Source organism: Phyllostomus hastatus, unplaced genomic scaffold, assembly GCF_019186645.2.
Source record: "Phyllostomus hastatus isolate PE091 unplaced genomic scaffold, TTU_PhHast_1.1 phas_contig_137, whole genome shotgun sequence".
NCBI lineage: Eukaryota > Metazoa > Chordata > Mammalia > Chiroptera > Phyllostomidae > Phyllostomus > Phyllostomus hastatus.
The window spans coordinates 5394120-5412765 of NW_025333583.1; the positions used below are offsets into that span (position 1 = coordinate 5394120).

The window sequence follows — 18646 nt, forward strand, 5'->3', positions numbered from 1 at the left end:
ATTTTTCAAAAAAGAAACTACCCACTTTTCTTTCTATCCAAGAAACCCAAAGACAATAATACGCATAAAGCACTTTCCAAGTTACTGTAGTTTATGGTTAGTCGATAACTTGCTCAAATTGGAAAACCGAACAAACTGCGCCCCTTCAGGCGAGGCGGGAGCAGACGCACTCACACAGTATCTCTACGGCATTTCCACTGAGCATGTCCCCAGCACTGGTAGAACTGCAGCCTCACTGACCAAAGCATCTTCCACTGGTTCAGAGCAGCAAAGCGCAATCAAGCAAGTCTGATTTCTGACCCCAGTGACACGTAATCTGGGAAACCAAAGATGGCAGATTATGTTTGGTTTATAGCAGGGAAGCAAAAGAGAGATTATATACACTGCCATTGCTTCAAGGTCCACCGAGGGACATCTCTCATCTCCAATATTCATAAACGTATACAAGACACCTTTCCGCAGGTGCAATTTATCATTTGTTGGCTTCTCTCTCCTGCATCTGTATACCATACACTCATCAACTTATCCTTTTGTTAAATTCACGTCTACTGACTGTCCCAGGCTTCCAGGCACTAGGCCAATACTTGGGTGGAACAGAAAAAAAAGACAATGTGTGTGTTGCTGGCACTTTGGGGAGTGCGGCGGGGAGGCAGGAACATCTAACCAGCGCACAAAGTGCCCTGTTGGGATGCAGATGCTGCGGACCTTTACGCCCACGGGGTTTGGGGCGGGGCCGTTCCGGAGGCCCCGCCTCCCGCCTCCCGGAACACCGCCGACCCAGCAGTGCGCCCTCACTCACCGCTGCTCATCAGATACTCTCGGAAGAGCGGGCACCGGAACCAGATCGGGAGCACGTGCAGGTACGCAGTGAAGCCGGGGAACAGCTCCTTGAAAGCCGAATAGTTGGTGCAGAAATTTCCGAAGGCTCCGGCCACGAGCACTCCATGGGGGTGAAACCCAAATATGTAGTTGTGACTTGGATCCAAATCCGTGGTTTTGATGAGCTGTAACACATTTAGATCAAGCTGGTTTTTGTTTTAATGTTCCCTACTTAGTTTCCAGAAAGAAACAAAATGACTCACAATTGCCTCTCATATCAACACAATACAATATACAGATGATGTATCATGGAACTGTACACATGAAACCGATGTGATTTTATTAATTTTATTAACCAGTGTCACCCCAATAAATTCAATAAAAAGTGAAAATAATAAATAAAATATATTAGAACTTAAAAAAAGAGGAAATAAAGAATATGACTTGTTTTTGTTCTCTGGGTTAGAGCTGTTCCCCCAATATATTTTTATCTTCACCCGAGGACTTTTTTCTTTATTGTTTAGAGAGAGGAGAGGGACCAGAGAGGAAGGAGAGAGAGGAACATCGATTAGTTGCCCCTCTCACATACGTGCCCAGACCAGGGATCATATGTGCCCGGACTGGGGATCGACCCCACAACGTAGGAATGTGCCGTGACCAGGACTCGAACCTACAACCTTTTAGTTAAAGGATAATGCTCCAACCAACTGAGCCACACTGGCCAGGGCCCCCCAGTTTTTATCTATTTCCTGAGCCCATAGCCTTCTGAATTCTGATTTAGCTTAGAGTCCATTCAGTAACTTGAGCTGACTTGTAGGCTTTCTCCCCTAAAAGGGGAAAAGTTTGAAACGTGTCATAAAAATGTTTCAGTCTTCTCAAAATCATACTACTTAAAAGAAGTCTACTCACGTGGATTGGAAAATAGTCTTTGAAGTACTTCCAAACAGCCCAGCTTCTGACCCACTCGGACCTCCTGCCCCCCTCCTCTGGGGTACGCCAGTCGAAGTAAAGCCATGTCAGGTACGGGATGTAGAGGAACCAATAGTTGTACAGGATCAGGAGCACGAGGATTCCAATGCACACCTCCGCTGTGAGAGAGGGAAGACCTCGGGATCAGGGTCCATTGGCATCTGCCCACTATTGCCCAGTCATTGGCCCATGGAGGGGGACTTAATACAGACAAAGGGTGTTAAAATAAGTCTCGGTCCGAGTGGGTACTAAATCAACACAGGAATGACCTAGTATTATTTGACATTGATTGGATGTTTACTATATACCAAGTATTGTGTATGCTACCAAAATATTTCCATGTAATCCTCATAGTATCCTCCATGGTATCAATGAAGCAGCCACAGCATTCTTAATGTCCTGGCTATAGAAGAGATGATGGAGGCTTAGAAGGTTCAGAGGATTGCATAAGCCATGTAGAATACACGTGGTTGATCTGTCTAAATTCAAAGTTGACACCGACTCCCTGACATGAGATATGCAGGGGGCGAGGAGGAGGCAGGGTCAGCAGGGGATCACGCCGGACAGGGGGCATGCAGAGGGGCTCCTCCAACAGGTATTCACCTTGATCGAGGGGCGGCTGTTATGCCTGTGCTCACGCAGGGGCCCACGCTAGTGACACACTTCGTTTTCAGGAACTCGACTGCCAGAGACAGAAAGAGTATAGGAGGGATTCTTTCCGTCTTAGCTCACCGATCACTATTCACAACATTTCACAATGACAGAGCAAGACCCAACTGCTGATGCACCTAATGAAGCAAGAGCTGACAGAACTTGACCTGGGTGATAATGAGAAGAATATATACCTTAAAGCAATACCTTAAGCTACGCCAGAGATTTCCTTTTTATGTCTGTGCTACATATTACATTGAAATATTTATAAAAGAGAAATACATCAACGAGAGGGAGGGAGCATAAAGACACAGAGCTTGGCACATAGCAGGTGCTCAGTCCGTGCCAGCTGTTACTGCTGCTTTAAGGAGAGCCACTGGCGGCCTGTCTGCTCTGACAGGCAGTGGCCCTAGTCCAGGGCTGACTTCAGGCCCCCAAGTCCTCTCCACTGCCCGTGACTTAGTTAAAAGGAGCTCTGTCCTGACCCGATCTGTCACGGTACCGGAGGAACAGCACCTTGATCTATTACTGTCTTATAGACACAGACTTTTTTTTCTGCCCAAAACAGAACTTGTATGTGTATATATTGTTTTCTTCAGGAAATATATAAATTTAAGCCAAATGGAGACTTGAACTCCGTCCAAGGAGTGTGGGTTAAAGGTTAAACGAATGCAGTGAGGAAGCACACGCCCTGCACCTCTCTGCGGCTGTTCTGTTGCATGCTTGAACCGCCAACAGTTTCCACGAGACCAGAAACCAGGCCAAACGAGTGTCCCTTGCCCTCATTCCTACAAGGAACATTCTACAGGGTCCAGCTTGTGCCCTTTTTTTATTACAAAATCTTTATTACAAAATCATACACATGTCATTCTGCCACATAACACTATCACACTCAGGCGCACCAAATGACATGTTAGGTGAAGTGCTCATAGTAAAACTATAAATTGTTACACCCATCAGGTCACCCTACCAGCCACTCTCCTGCAAGTGGTACTTCTCCTGGACCCTGTATTTTACTTCATTTACTTCCCACTCCCCAGATCGGAGTGCTGACAATTCGTCACCATTGGTTAATTGTTCATTTCACAAACACAGGCAAACAGTGCATAAGAAACTGAGGCAGGAGTCATTAGTCTGTACTCTGAGCTACATCCCATGAGCTAAGAGCAGCGAGGGGAGAGAAGAGCTCCTGAGGAGTGACCGCCCCCCACCCCCATTTACTCCTGCTCGCAGCCCTGAAGGAAAGCAGCACAGTCCCCGCGTGCAGCTGTGGAAACTGAGGCCAGGCGCTCTAAGAGTCTGAGGGACTTGTACCTGGATCTGCGTAATCCCAAAACCCATGCACCATTTTTACAAAACCAAATCGCCCCCAGGTAATAGTCCCAACATCACAAACTTACAAGTAGTTATTGTATGTGCACAAGCAGGTTTATGAGGACAGAGACTCAGGCGAATGAGACGTTCAAGGTTTGTGGGTTTTGTTTTTGTTTCTTGTTTTTTAACTACAATGATGGAGAAACTGAGGCCAAAAGCAAATTTATTTGATTTCAACCATGGAGTCGACAGCAGATCCAGAAATCAAGTCCCCCAGCTGCTGGGTCAGCGTTCCACTCACCCAACCACGCATGTCCTCTGCCTGAATACACATTTGTATCTCCTTACTATTCATCATGTGCTTTGCATGTATCATGGTTAAGATGTGAATCTGGAATTGTACTTCTTATGCTGGAACCTTCCCCGACTAGAGGCCCGACCTGAGGCAAGTCCTTTTACTTCTTGAGCCTCAATTCCTGTACCTGTGAACTAGAAGAATGAAAGAACCTCTCTCCAAGGACTGTGGCGAGACTGAACATGGAGATGTGTCAGTACCCAGAATGGAGCAAGCACTTGGCCAATGGGAGCCGTTGTTAGGCATATATTTTTTTACTATTATACAAGGAGAATGCAAAAAATAGAAGGGGATAAAATGTCACCCATATTCCGGTCACCCAGCAAAAATTACTGTTAAAATTTTCCTTGTACACACTCCTATGTTCATTGCAGCATTATCCACAGTGTCAAGACGTGGAAACCAACTAAGTGATCTTTGATGGGTGATTGGATAAAGATGATATGGGACATATATACGTGGAATACTGCTCAGCCATAGGAAAAGATGAAATATTCCCATTTGCAACATGGGCGGGTCTTGAGAGGGTAAAGGGGGTCAAATACATGGTGATGGAAGAGGCTTTGGTGAACATACAATGCAATATGCAGATGATGTATTATAGAATTGTAGAATTCTATAAGTTTATAGAATTATACGCTTGAAACATGTGTAATTTTGTTAACCAACATCACCTCAATAAACTAAATAAAATAAAAATTAAAAACTTCCCTTGTAATCTTTTTTTTCTAGGAACAGGTTATATTTCTTTAACATGGTTGATCACACATATTTTTTATTCTGTATTTTATCACTCACGATGTTCTCATATTAGCTGTTTGGTATTATAAATATGGTAATATAACTTTCATTACTTTAATAACATTTATCAGTGCTAAGTAAGCCAACCACTACTTTCTCTTTGAACATTTGGGGTTCTAATAAATTTTCTCTACAAATGCACATTTGCATGAAGCTTCCCTGCTTTTTGACGTGCTCTCACCGGGCAGTACATCCAATACTGGGTCACCAAGCAGAAATGTCTTTGTCACCTGATACACGTCAGTGCCTCACTATCTAAAGGAGTTGTTCTCATTTAAACTCCCATTCCACAAATTGCATACACTCTTTTATATTTCTCATCATAAACAGCACAACATCTTTTTTCAGTCCCTTGGTCCTAAACTGAATCAAAGGCAGAAAACCCTACAAAAACTAGGTGACGAGATCACCTCTGCTTTCTATTTTTATCTCATTAAGCAATCCAAGGTAACATGATTCTTCTAAATTGGAGGTCAAAGAGACACAAGAAAGATATGAAGGCTATTCCAACACATTGTGCAGCTCTCAAAGCTGATGTTGATGCCTGCTAAAATTGTCTAGATCCTCAAACCAAGTCGCGCTGAAGGCCTGAATTTCAGCAGCCTTGACTTAGTACCTCCTGGATGAAACACCACGGGTCAGCCCCTATCACTTACACTCCCAAGGCTGGACTTTCTCTACACTGTTGAGGCACCTGCCTCCCACTATTTTTTTTATCAAGGTGAAATTCACTTAACGTAAATTAACCCTTTTAAACAGGTCAATCTAGCAGCACTTAGAATATTAATAACATTGTACAAGTACCGCCTCGACCTAGTTCTGAAACGCTTCCATCATTCTGAGATAAAGCCCTGTACCCACTGAGCAGTGACTCCTTATTCCCTCTGCCTTGGCAGCCAATCATCTGCGTTCTGCTCCTACGGATTTACCTGTTCTAGATAGCTCATTGAAATGGAATGATCTATGTACCCTGTTGTAGACATCAAGTTTTTGAGGTTCATCCACGTGATCGCATGTGCCAGTACTTCATTTATTTTATGGCTGCACAACATTCCCATGTATGGATACATCACAAAGTGTGTATCTATTCATCTGCGGATGTACTTTTGGGTTGTTTCCACCCTCTGGCTGTTGTGATTAGTGCTGCCAGGCCCTGCCCCCTTTAACAGTACCAAAAGTCAGAAACAAGTAAGGTGCAGCCGCAGCACATACATCATCAGTACATTTAGCATCACCGATACAGTCACAAAATGACATATGCCGCCCGATATGATCTCATGGAAAATACACCGCATCACCTCTGTGGGCTTCTCACCCAAAATCTTTAACCCGACTCTACCCAGGAGAGCATGATTAGGCAACTCCAGACTGTGGGACCGTCTGCAAGATAACTGAGACTGTTTTTAAAAATATATATTTATGAAAGATTAAAGAACAAATAAAAGGTATAGGAACTGCTCACTTTAAAGGAGAATCTAAAGACTATTGGGGAAATCTGAATCTGACTCAAATAAGATTATTGTATCACTGATAAATTTCTTGAAAATGAAACGGGATTGTGATTCTCTCCAAAATCCTCCTTTTCAAAGACACACTCTGTGGTACTTAGGGCTGAAGTGCAATGGTGTCTACAACTGGATTCTTGTTTTCAAATGGCTCAACAGCAACAACAACAACAACGAAGTGTGTGTGCGCACGTGTGCATAGAGAGAGAGAAAGCAAATGTGGAAACATGCTAAGAGTTGGTGAATTTAAATAAAACACTCTTTAGTGAACTATTCTTTCAACACCCCTCTAGGGTTGAGAACATGTAAAATCAGAAGGTGGGAGAAATTATGCATCACACAGGTAAGTGATAATAACGTGCAGCAGGTCGAGCACGGCTGCCTGGCCGAGGCAGAGGGACCCACATGTGCAGGCAAGTTCTGACTTCTAGTCTCAGACAAGGACAGGTAAGGACTGGTCCAGTGACCCTCTTTCAGCTTCACAGTGGCCTCTAGGTACCCCTAGCTTTATAGAAAAGAACTATTCTAGCAAAACCAGGAATGTGCATTTCTCTTTTTCTCTCCATGGACTAAAGACTTGGCAAAGAGAGAGGCCAGGTCTACAGCATTTGGGAGGCAGAGCGTCCTTCAGTGCTCATGTGGGCACGTACATCTCGGCAGCCAGGAAGCAGCGATCCCCCGCTGCAGAAAGAGCTCTGCAGGGCCCCACTCTTTCTGCCTCCAGCGCACTCAACTGGAGACGCACGATCAGTGAGGTCGCACTGACCTAGAGTGTGCGAATGCAGTGCACTCGGCTGACAGGGGGTTCAGCCTTCTGGCATCTCTGCGCCACGCTGGAGAAAGAAGGGTTGTCTTGGGCCATACATTAAATACATTGCAACACATAGTCACACACACAAAAATCTCATGTTTTAAGTAAATGTACGGTTTTGTGTTGGGCCACATTCACAGCCACCCGGGGCCGCAGGTGGGACACCTCTGCTGCAGCGTCTGACCCATGGCAACTGCACCATCGATGTTAGCGGGATTTCAAAATAAATGACCAGCCCGACCACCTGTGACACAGGGGGCTGTCGGTAAACGGTGGCCCGTACATGCTGGCTCTCGAATATTAAGACTGGGTCACAGGAGATCCAGCCATCGCATGTCTGGGGGTTCGTCTGAAGGAAAGGAAATGTCACCATCTCAAAGAGTTATCTGCAGCCCCTGAGCTCACTGCATTGCTTACAGTAGCCAAGAGACAGAAACGACCCAAATGGCCATCGACAGATGAGCAGATAAAGAAAATGGGCCCCCGCCCCCAACACACAGGAATGTTATTCAGCCATGGAAAAGGAAAGCCTGCCACTTGAGACAGACCCTGAGGGCATTGGGTCAATGAAACAGGCCACAGAGAGAAAGACAGATACTGTATGACTTCACTTACATGTGGGATCTAAAAAAATCTTACTCATAGATACAGAGAATTGATTGGGGCTTGCAGAGGCCGGAATGGGGTGGGGGTGGCAGCAGGGTGAGGGCACCAGAAGGCACACACGTCCAGCTATGAGGTAAATAACTCCTGGTGACGTCATGTGCAGCAAAGTGACTAGCGTTAACCATACTGTGCTGTATATCTGAAAGCTGCTAAAAGTAAACCTTAAAAGTGCTCATTGCAAGGGAGAAGTTTGCAACTATGTGTGGTGAGGGATGTTGACTGAATTTATTGTGGCGATCATTTTTCAGGATGTACGCATATCAAATCATTACGCTGCACACCTAAAACTAACACAAGGTTGTAAGACTGAATGACACACCTGGCGGGTGTGGTTTAGTGGTCTGGGCGCCAACCTGTGAACCGAAGGTTTGCAGGTTTGATTCCCGGTCAGGGTACAGGCCTGTGTTTGGGCCAGGTCCTCAGCTGGGAGCATGAAAGAGGCAATCCACTGATGTTTCTCTCCTGCTCTTTCTCCCTCCCTTCCCCTCTGTCTAAAAAATAAAGTCTTAAAAAGAAAACTGACACATACTTAACATTTATCTCAAGGAAACAATGTTTGATTTCATGACTAACTGAAACATTTTGCTGTTTTTTTTAAATATATCCCAAGGGCTTACAAACTCATTTCCTGATGAAAAAGATTTTTCTCTCCTGGTGGAAAGAAAAATGTATTCCAAGATTCTGGTTTAGAGATCTTAATATTTATAGTTAATGAAGCCTCTCTTTTCAACATTAGAAGTAGCTATTACAACAACTTCTTACTTTAAAATGGATAGTTAGGGGAAAAGAAATAAGTGAGCTTTTATCCTACTTGTCCTCTAAGAACTGAATTGTAGGTTAGTCAGCTGGCCCTAAAAATGGGGGGGGGGGAATAATTCCTTGCATGACATCTGGTTAATATATAAAGAAAGAAAGAAGGAATAAGAAAACTGCCATTTCTGCAGTGCAAAGAAAACAGTGAATTCAGGCAAGAATCATTAACAGAGACTTAACCCACCAGGCGAAGGGGGAACCCTTCTGTGTGCAGCATGTCAGCGACCACCCCGCAGATTGCGTCCCACCCGATCTGGCTCTTGGACACTGATAATGGGACAACGAGGCATTATGCACATCCTGACATCATGCAATGGGAAACACACCACAGCGCCTGGGAAGATGCCATGCCAAAAAGGCTTCGCCTCAACCTAATGGAGCCATAACTCTAACTTCCATTTTAGAAAAAAAAAAAAGTTCAAGGAATTGGGGAGTAGGTCACCACTTCGAAAAAGCAAGCACACAAATCCCGAAGGTGAGAAAGTTCGCCTGGCGTCCTCCACACTCCGACAAGAAAATAAATGAGGGAGTACCACTCAACAAAGACACGGGAAAACTAGTGGCACCCAAGGGTCTTGTTTGGATCTTGGTTCAATAAATCACCAATAAAAGCATACTTTGGGTATAATTTAGGAAATGGGATTTGTTTAGAAGTATGTTTTGCAAAATAATAAATAATATGGCAAATTGTTAAAATAATTATAAATCCAGGCAATGGGAATACGGGAGTTTACACCCTTCTCTCTACTTTTCTGTACCTTTGAAATCTTGCATAATAAAATTTCCAAAATATATGATAATACAAAATAATATGCTCCTAGGAACATACATGTTAAGGGCATGCAAAAAAAAAAAAAGCCTTTCAATGAACTGTCTGTTGAGCCACTGTAGTTCCATGCAGTGCAAATTAGGAATTGTAGGTCATGTCCAAGCCACTAGTCCTCAGTGCTCGCTTCGGCAGCAGGTACGCTGACACTGGAAAGACCCCGAGAAGATTAGCATGAACCCTGTGCAAGGATGACACACAAATTCGTGAATAATTTCATTTTTTAAAAGAAAAAAAAACTGTCCTCACCTCTAACCCCTGTGGCTCTCCATGGACTTTGAGCCACGTGAACTTGAGCGACTCATTTCCCCTCTGAGCTCTCTCATTTGCAAAGGAGGGCAGGGTGGCCCCTACCTCACAGGGTTGCTGAGAGGATCACTTAAGAATCGGGGCTGTGGGTCGAACAGCTTGCCTCCTGGGTGACTGGGTGGAGGCATTCGACAAGCATTTATTGTGTGCCTTCCAGGGCGAGGCACATGCTCGGGGGTCCCTCACTGAGCTTCTAGACCACGATGGCAAAGGACAGACATCTCTCAAGTAACCGCAGACATACACAAACACAAGCAATGACAAGTGCCATGAAAGGAAAGGACAGTGCACTATGAGACATGTGCTGATTGTTCAGAAAGAAAGTCAGTCCCCAAGTTCAAGTCACTACAGAGGCAGCACAGGGGTTAAAGCAAGGACTCTGGGTAGAACACTTGGAATGCATCCAGCTCCTTTACCTCCGACTAGCTGTGTGACCTTGAATTTCACCTTAGTTCCCTCATCTGTACAAGCACCATGTAACAAGCTCGGGCACGCATGGTCCTTACATCGTAGGGTTGATGTGAGAGTATCCAGTTAGTACCATGTGTTGCCCAGAAGAGGGCTGGCACACGCTAAGCCCTCCATAAGCGTGTCTGTTATTATCTCGGTGATCCTTTGGCCCAGAGCAAAATGGAGTGTGATGCTTCCCACCCTGTCTGTTTGGCCTGTGAGGACTTAATGAATCAACTTTTTTCCATTGCTTTCAGAGAGAGGATGTGAGAGAGAAACATCAATTGGCTGCCTTCTCATACACACCCTAACTGGGGATCAAACCTGCAACCCAGACAAGTGCCCTGCCCAGGAATTGAACCCATGACCCTTCAGTCTACAGGACGATGCGTCAACCAGGGCATGAGTTAATGTTTCAAATTTCCTCTTTCAGTAAACCCCAGCTGTACAACAGAGTCACTCAGAGAGATTGCTAGATTTTTTTTTACTTTTTAAACATATAAAGTACATACACATATGTATACACATGCACAGTGCATAATAACTTTATAGGTGTGAGCACGTGAGACTGTATTCTTGTATTATTATGTATTAGTTATTATGGTATTTCTTTGTATTACAACTATAAACCTTCTTTTGCACACCCCCATATTTGATGCATGCGCTCCATTCTGAAACAGAAGACCTAGAAACTCTAGGGACAGAGCCTGGGTGTCCATGTTTTGGAAGCTCCTCCACTAATGTTAATGTGCAGCCAGGGTTGGGTTGGGACCACTGACCCAGGCAATCACAACGTAAAGCCATTTCAAAGGTGTGGACCTCTCCCGTGCGACGACTTCACTGTTGCTGTCGCTGTTGTTGCTGCGGCCTCCACAGTGTACAACCCAAGATCTGACCTCACAGCATACAAACGATGTCTTCAGTAGAGGGTGAGTGCCCACCGATTTCCTTCTCCTCTCATGCCATCCCCTGTGTCTCCAAGGGTGGAACAACGAAGTCCCAACTCCACTCCGCCTCCACCCCCTACGCCCCTGTGACTGGCTCCTGTGGGTTTCTATGCGGGCTTAACCTGGCAGTCGGTCAAAGCACACTCCTGGGTGGAATTATTGACAGACAGAGGCCAGCCAGCCCAATGTTTGGAGCGGTCTTCTTTGCATCCAGGAGGCCTTAAACACGGAAATGCTAGCACGGCTATTTGTCCTGAGGGCGGGGAGAGGAAGGAATCAGGTGTAAAAAGGCTTGAGCATTGTTTTTGCATTTGTGAACCAACCGTTCGAGAAATGGGCTTATCAGTTTTGCAGAGTTGACGTGCAATGCACTATAGCTCCCTTGGGTCGTGGTTACAAATGAGTGAGTACATTTGCCAAGACCTGTTGGACAGTAACACTTACAACCTGTTATTGTAACAGGTTACCTACAATCTTTTATTGTAGGTAAGGTACAGCTCGGTTAAAAAAAAATAGCACAAGGAAAAATAAAGTTGGCAAACAGTGGTTCACGAGGGGGAAAGAAAACAAGAGGACAGTCCCGAGTTAGCTCCAAACGCCCTCTTTGACCTGTTCACCCCGGCTTAAGGAGAAGGAGGTCTGGAAGGTCTCAGCACGTCCTTGGACAAGGACTGTCGGGGAGGGAGGAGACGGAGTCCTCTGCACCGCGGTGTTTTGCCTGGATCTGGCGCGCAGGAGCACGCAGGGTTCTTACCGAGCAGCAGGAAAGACAGGACCCACTGAAACACCGCCGCGGTTTGCAGCCGCCGCGCCAGCGGGATGTTGAGCGGCGCAAACTCGACCTTCATGGCCCGGCCCCCGCGAAGACAGCGCAGACTGTGGTCAACTGGAACCTCGCTGCTCTGCAGAGCCTGCGGGAAGTGCGCGGCCGGATCAGGGCCCCGCGCACGGTACTCGCCGGGCGGAGAGTAGGAGGCGGCGGCCCCTGAGCTGGCGGTGGCTGGACTTTGGCTTGAGTGGGAGGGCGTGCCGGGACCGTGGCTGGGGGCTACCAATCATGCGCGCCCGGGCCACGGAGCAGCTGGCGCGCCTGGGGCGCATTGGCTGGCGCGCCGGGGCGCTGGTGACAGCGCTCCGCTTGGGGCACAAGGGACGCCGAGAAAGATCAGCTGGCTGCCCGCCGGAGCCGGGCAGCGTGGGCTCCTGCAAGCCCTGGAATCTCCGCCGAGATCTGACTATTGTTCCGCTGATCGATCACGGTGCGCTCGGCTTCAGCATCCGCCTTTAAACCCACCCCTTCCTCTGAATCCTCGGCGGCTGGGGAAGGGTTAGTTCAAGGAATCGCCTGCCAGCTGGAGGAAAACGCGGGACTGAGCTTCTCTGGAAGCTGGCTACTCACCTGTTCATTGGTCTGTGTCCCCCGCACCACCAGCAAACTGGAGGTGGGGGGGAGGGGCGGGGCCCTGGCCTCCTTCCTTTTGTGTCCTCAGATTCCAACACGAGTCCTGGAAGTCCTTTACTTATTCACTCATTCAACAGACACTTATTGAGTCCCCACCACGTGCCAGGAGCCATTCTGGGCGCCGGGGATACAACCTGTAACCAAGCCATTCATTGATTCTGATCTCTGAGTACAAATTATTGGGGGACATGGGAGGTGACAAACATTAGCAAAATAACCACACAGTTGGGTGTGTAACTGCAACGTGAATGACTGGAAGAAGGTTCCAAGATAGACTAGAGAGTCTGGGAGGTCTCCGAAGAAGCAACCTTGACTTGAACTATAATGATGAATCTAGTCCAGGCAAAGGGAAGCCCAGGCCCAAAGGTCCAATGGTTGAAATCCAAAAGAGACCAGTAGAGGACAAGGAGGAGTTTGGGGTGAAATGAGGCAAAAACCAGGTCCAAGGCTAACGCACCTTAGGAATGCCAGAAGTAACCCCTTGAGTCAAGTATTGGTCCTCAAGAGAACACATAATCTTGTCAATTTTCCTGTAATTCAACCCTCACCTTGCTTTTTCCCACCTCCACATAACCTTCCTTACATTCCCTCCTTAATTTTAGTTGCTTAGGGCCCTGGCTGGGGTTGTGCTCTCTCTTTCTCTCTCTCTCTCTCTCTCCTCCTTCCTTTCTCTCTCTAAAATCAATCACTGAAAAAATTATAAGCTGTAAAACTTATTCTTGGGAACATTTGAGAGCACATGTCATCAGTTTGACTCAAGCTTTCATATAAAAATTCTCTACAGTCTTGGACATTCCTTACACTGACACCTGCTTTGCATCAGGCATTATCTTCGCTGCTGATGACGGAGAAGAGGATTCAGACATGGTCTGTCTGTCTGTAAGAATTCACGTGCATTCATTCATTCATTCCTTGACTGTGGAAAGGCTTCGATGTGTTGGCACTAGGTGGGGAGTGGGGATGGGCTACAATAGTGAATAAGAAGGGTCTCTGTCCTCATGGGGCTCACCGTCTAGTGGGAGAAGCAGAAAATGAACACGTAAGTGGATGGTCAAATGTGTGCCAAGGCCCTGACAGAAACATACATGTTCCAGCGACTGAGGATCATGAGCGCCTGTCTAGAGCCGGTTGGAAGCCAGAAGAGTGGAAGTACGGAGACCCTAAGAAGGCTGTTATAGGGTGGGAGAAGAGGAGGGGGACTCGGTCTACTGTGGTACAAGGGAGAACAGAGATGGGTTGGGGTTCTGCACGGGAGCTGTAAATTGTAGGGCTAGTCCATAAATTGGATTCACAATCTATCGGTAAAGAAGAACAAGATACTCAACTCCCACTCTTCATCACTTGGCGTTTACGGGACTGAACGGAATCATGCTTTTGTCCCTTTCCCAGACCCCTTAGCGGGTAGAAAAGAACTGTCATTGCCCACCACAGCCCACTGAAGCAAAGCATGGACCCCCCAGGGTCCCATTTTAATCACCATTTTAATCAACAATGAACTCATTCACTGGTTCGTTTACCATTCAGCTCATTTATTTGTGTACACATCGCGTCCCAGGTTATTGGAGCCAAGCGATTATGAGAATTAAAATGTGAGAGGGTTTTCATTCATCAGGCTACTCGAAACATCTCATCCGTAGCAGTTTAGTTGATTTCAGGAACTTAAAACTAACAGGAAAACATGAAGCTTAGACATTATCTTTTCAAACTACACATTTTGTAGAACAGGGAGCCAGGAGCAGAGAAGTGAAGTGACCTGCCCAAGACAACGCAGCCGGTTCCCGGCGGGGAGCGGCCCCAGATCTCTGCGTCTGTCCTGGAGCAGGCGGTGGGGTGATGTGGCGGGAGGCGGGGGAGCGGTGCGGTGTGGGGGACTTGAGCAGGGGATTTTTAGAAACTCTTCAAAGAACTTGAGTTTGTGAAAGAAATCCAAGTAACACTTCCCTTGTGGGAATGGAATAGGGAACCTGACTCCCACCTTCTCAGCATTATCCTCCTTCATGAGGTGACATATTTTTAGCAAAATTAAACATCAGACAGGAACAGAAAAACCCAAGTTGGAAATCACTGCTTATTTGCCTTCCTCTCTCTCTCTCTTTCCCCCTTCTTTCTGTCTTTCTTTTCTTTTTCTTCTCTTCTCTTCTCTTCTCTTCTCTTCTTCTTCTCCTCCTCCTCCTCTTTCTTCTTCTTCTTCTTCTTCTTCTTCTTCTTCTTCTTCTTCTTCTTCTTCTTCTTCTCTCTCTCTCTCTCTTTTCTTCTTTATTTTTTGTGTGTGTAGTGGGGCAGCCTAATATTTGGATAAGTAATTGAATGGGGTCACAGCTAAAAACCGTACGTAATATATCGGCATTGCTGAGTATTTACTAGCTCAAGGACACGATGCTGTGTGCTCCATGGGCCGCGTCTGATTTGCATCTCACAGCTCTCCCGAGTAGGTGCTATTATACTTCTTACTAACCGACAAGGTGAAACAAGGGTCAAATGAGTTGTTCACCTACTAAGTAGAAGAATTAATTTCTGTTTTTTGAAAATAGGTTTGTCTTACAGAAGAGAAAAGAAAAAAAAAGAAAATAGGTTGGTTTGTTTCCAAGGTCTGAGCAAATGAGTGGCATAGTCAGCTGTCCCTCAAATGATGCCACAAGGAAGGAAGAAATGTTGAAACTGCAGAGTAACGCAGAGAACAACACTTGTCACAGTTTGGTTTGGGGGTTATTTCTTCATTCAATCTACAAATATTTACCCATCCCATGCCACATGCTTGGCATCACATGTATATGAGTAATAAAACATACTTTAATTTTCAGTACAGTAATTCAACCTAAATGTCTCAAGCTCCTTGGCTGTGGCAGGTCCCGAAGAGCACATGGCGACAGGAAACCAGCGCTATCCTGTTTGAAGATCTGAGATTCCCCTGGTGGACTGCGGTTCCTCTTTCTACTGCTCAGCTCTGAAGAGCAGAAATGACAGTTCAGATTGACTCACAGATTACAACAGCCAGCTCTGGAACATGAGTAATTTAAAGTCATTTCCTTGTTGTAATTCAGTTCCTGTGTATTTCAGTTAGCCAACTTCCACTAGCAAAAAGATGTGTGTCTGTCTTTCCTCTTTTTTTAATGATTTTATTTTTTATTTTTTAGAGAGAGGGGAAGGGAGGGAGAAGGAGGGAGAGAAACATCAATGTGTGGTTGCCTCTCGTGCGCCCCTGACTGGGGACCAGGCATGCGCCCTGACTGCGAATCAAAGTGGCGACCCTTTGGCTTGCAGGCTGGCACTCAGTCCACTGAGCCACATCAGCTGGGTCAGATAATGGTTTTCTATTATGTGACATTCTAGGCAGTTTAGGACAAAGGTCAGTGTTCTGATTTTCATATGGTGCCTTAATCATAAAGGTAAATATTCTTTCTCACACGCATGAAACCCAACCATCATGGGCACCATCATTCACTGAAAGTGGCCAGCTCTGGTCAAAGTCAAACAGAAGGCCATCACTATGGTAGTTTCAAAGGAACGTCTTTCAAGAAGCTCTATTTTCAAGGCTCTTTGGAACTAGATTCAAGGAATTTGCTCTGACCCCTCTGTTCCTCTTTGTCTTCCCGATGAATTACTTCATCACTCTGACGGGTCTGAAGTATGCTTGCTCTGGGTGAAGTTGCAGGAGTCTTGCCTGAGAGAGTGAGGCATTACAGCCACCGCGATGACTGTCCGATGTGTCCTTTCCCACCCATCTTCTTGTTGCTATGGACACAGGCAAGGTCTCAGACTACACAGCGTTCCTGCCTTCCCGCCTTTCCCATTCTCCTGTGAAAGCTCCATGGATACAAGGTCCACTGACTGTGGCTTTTCCTTCAGTTTGTATTAGTGTATGATGTTTTCTCTACAAACAAGGTGCCCTTTAAGTCATCGCACTAGGAACAACTCTTCTTAAAAATTATTATGGTAATTACCAATATTTAGTAAATGTCCTTTCTCTCCCCATGACCTTCACCCCCACTTTCCCCGTTTCTGTTTGTTCTTGGCCTGGGAACTTCAGCAAGGGAGGAATGAGGAGAAAAGGGCTGAGAATGCCTACGGCTGCCAGCCTGGGTCTAAGGCAGACTCTCTCTCTTTTTTTAAGATTTGATTTATTTACTTATTTTTAGAGAGGACAGAAGAGAGGGAGAAAGAGAGGGAGAGAAACATCCATTGGTTGCCTCTCGCACACCCCTATCTGGGGACCTGGCCCACAACCCAGGCATGTGCCCTGACTGGGAATTGAACCCACGCTTACTCCACTGAGCCACACCAGCCAGGGCCTCTGGCAGACTCTTAAAGGAGGCAGACAGCAACGCCAACAGCAGCGTCCTTGAAGGTGTGGCAAAGCAGACGCCTTCGCTTCCTTCCAGTTTCCAAGAAGGTCCAATCCAGTGGAGGGGCCTGTACTCCTGCTGTGTTTCTTCAGGTGTGTATGGCCCCTTGTTATATGCTGATTCCTCTGGTCTACTATTATTACATTTTTCTTCACACGGGCCATTTCCCCAGTCCTGGCTGCTATCATTTTCCCTTGGGATTATTGCAGCCTTCCAACTGGTCTCCGAGATTTGAGATGTGCCCTCCACAGTAGCACTTCTAACTCTTTTCCCACAGTGAACCCAACGTGATCATTCCAAAATACCAAGCTGATCATGTCATTTCTCTGCTCGAAATCTTTGAATGTCATCTTCCAGAATCCCATGGGGAACATGGTGGGAGTTGGGGGTGGGGGTGGCGGGCTGAGTGCATGTCCCACCAGGGTCTGCAGCTCCGGGGGCACTTTCCTCGGGACGGACAGCAGGGAAGGTCGTCTTTAAATGGTTTTCAGGGCAGCCGACACCAGGGGGTCCTGAGGGAATGATGGTGAGTTTGCTGGACTCTCCCCAGAAGGACTGGCTGGTGTTTGCAGGGAGTGGTCATTTGATGTTATGCAGATGGGGGGCACCACCTAGTCCAAGGAACTGAACTGTCACCCCCTTACAGGCCACGGAGGAACAACAGGACAATGGGGGGACCTGGGGTTCCAAGCCCCTTTGACCTGCGGTAAGCTGTCCAGAACGTGCTGTCCTTCTTGCTGCTGCTGCTAAGAGGGAGGCCAGCTGCGCCTGCCCCTCCCTCTCTGCACCTGCAGTGCCCCTTCTGGGGCCCGGACCCCAGGCACACAGAGGAAGTGCTGTGGGCAGAGAGGGAAGGGAGCAAGGGGAATGTATTTATTTATTTTAAGCAAAAATAAATCAATAAAAGTATAGTAAATAAAAAGAAATCTTTGAATTTCTTTCTATTGCCCTTAAAATAAAGTTCAAATTCAATAATGTAACCTTGAACCCTACCTTATAGGGCAACCACTTCCCTCCTGAGCCTCAGCTGCAGCCCTCCAGCTCATACACTCCAAGCCTTCAGGCATCTGAACTTGAGCTGAAGAACAAAGTTTCGGGAAGAAGAGAGGGACCACTGGGATTTGAGAACAACCAGAGAATTAAATGTGTCTAGGTCTCTCTACACTACCCTTTCTCGCAGCGTCAGTATCCTTTTACGTCACCGCAGAGGTTTTCTTTGTGGGGTGGGAGTCAGGGCCACCAGTGGCTCCAGACTTGCAGCTGCCAGCTGCCGTTATCAAATAAAATGGACTTCAAGTTCCCTGTGGCCCCAAGTCCAAAATCCAGCTTGGCTCAGGTGTATACCCCTGGACCAATTCACTGGCATGAGACACAGGGTCCCCTTGCTTTAAAATGGTGATGGGAAGGTTTGCCCTGTGCTAAGAAAAAAAAAGGCATGCTGGGCAGGGTTAGGGTTAGGGTCAATCGTAACCAGTTAGAAGAGAGAAATGACGGAGTGAGAGCTAGGTTGACATCGGTATTTCTGGCTTGGATAACTCAGAGGATGGTGGTGACTTTGGAAAGGATCGGGTGTACACAGGGAAGAACAAGTTTAGCGGTAAGTTC

The 18646-nt window shown here is 46.4% G+C and overlaps 1 protein-coding gene and 1 non-coding gene across 2 annotated transcripts in view; one reads left to right on the top strand and one right to left on the bottom strand.

Moving 5' to 3' along the window:
• MOGAT1 (monoacylglycerol O-acyltransferase 1) overlaps positions 1–12236 on the bottom strand; it is a 28833-nt gene extending 16597 nt beyond the window's left edge. Inside the window, exons 1-3 of the mRNA XM_045853149.1 lie at positions 11991–12236; positions 1729–1907; positions 800–1004 (exon numbers count right to left, since the gene is read on the bottom strand). Coding sequence (XP_045709105.1) covers positions 800–1004; positions 1729–1907; positions 11991–12084 — 478 coding nt within the window. The 5' untranslated portion in view covers positions 12085–12236. The remainder of the gene's footprint in view (positions 1–799; positions 1005–1728; positions 1908–11990) is intronic.
• Positions 9650–9756, top strand: LOC123830072. Its single transcript, XR_006787690.1, has one exon. It is a non-coding gene; the product is annotated as a U6 spliceosomal RNA (small nuclear RNA).
• Positions 12237–18646: the final 6410 nt, after the last annotated feature.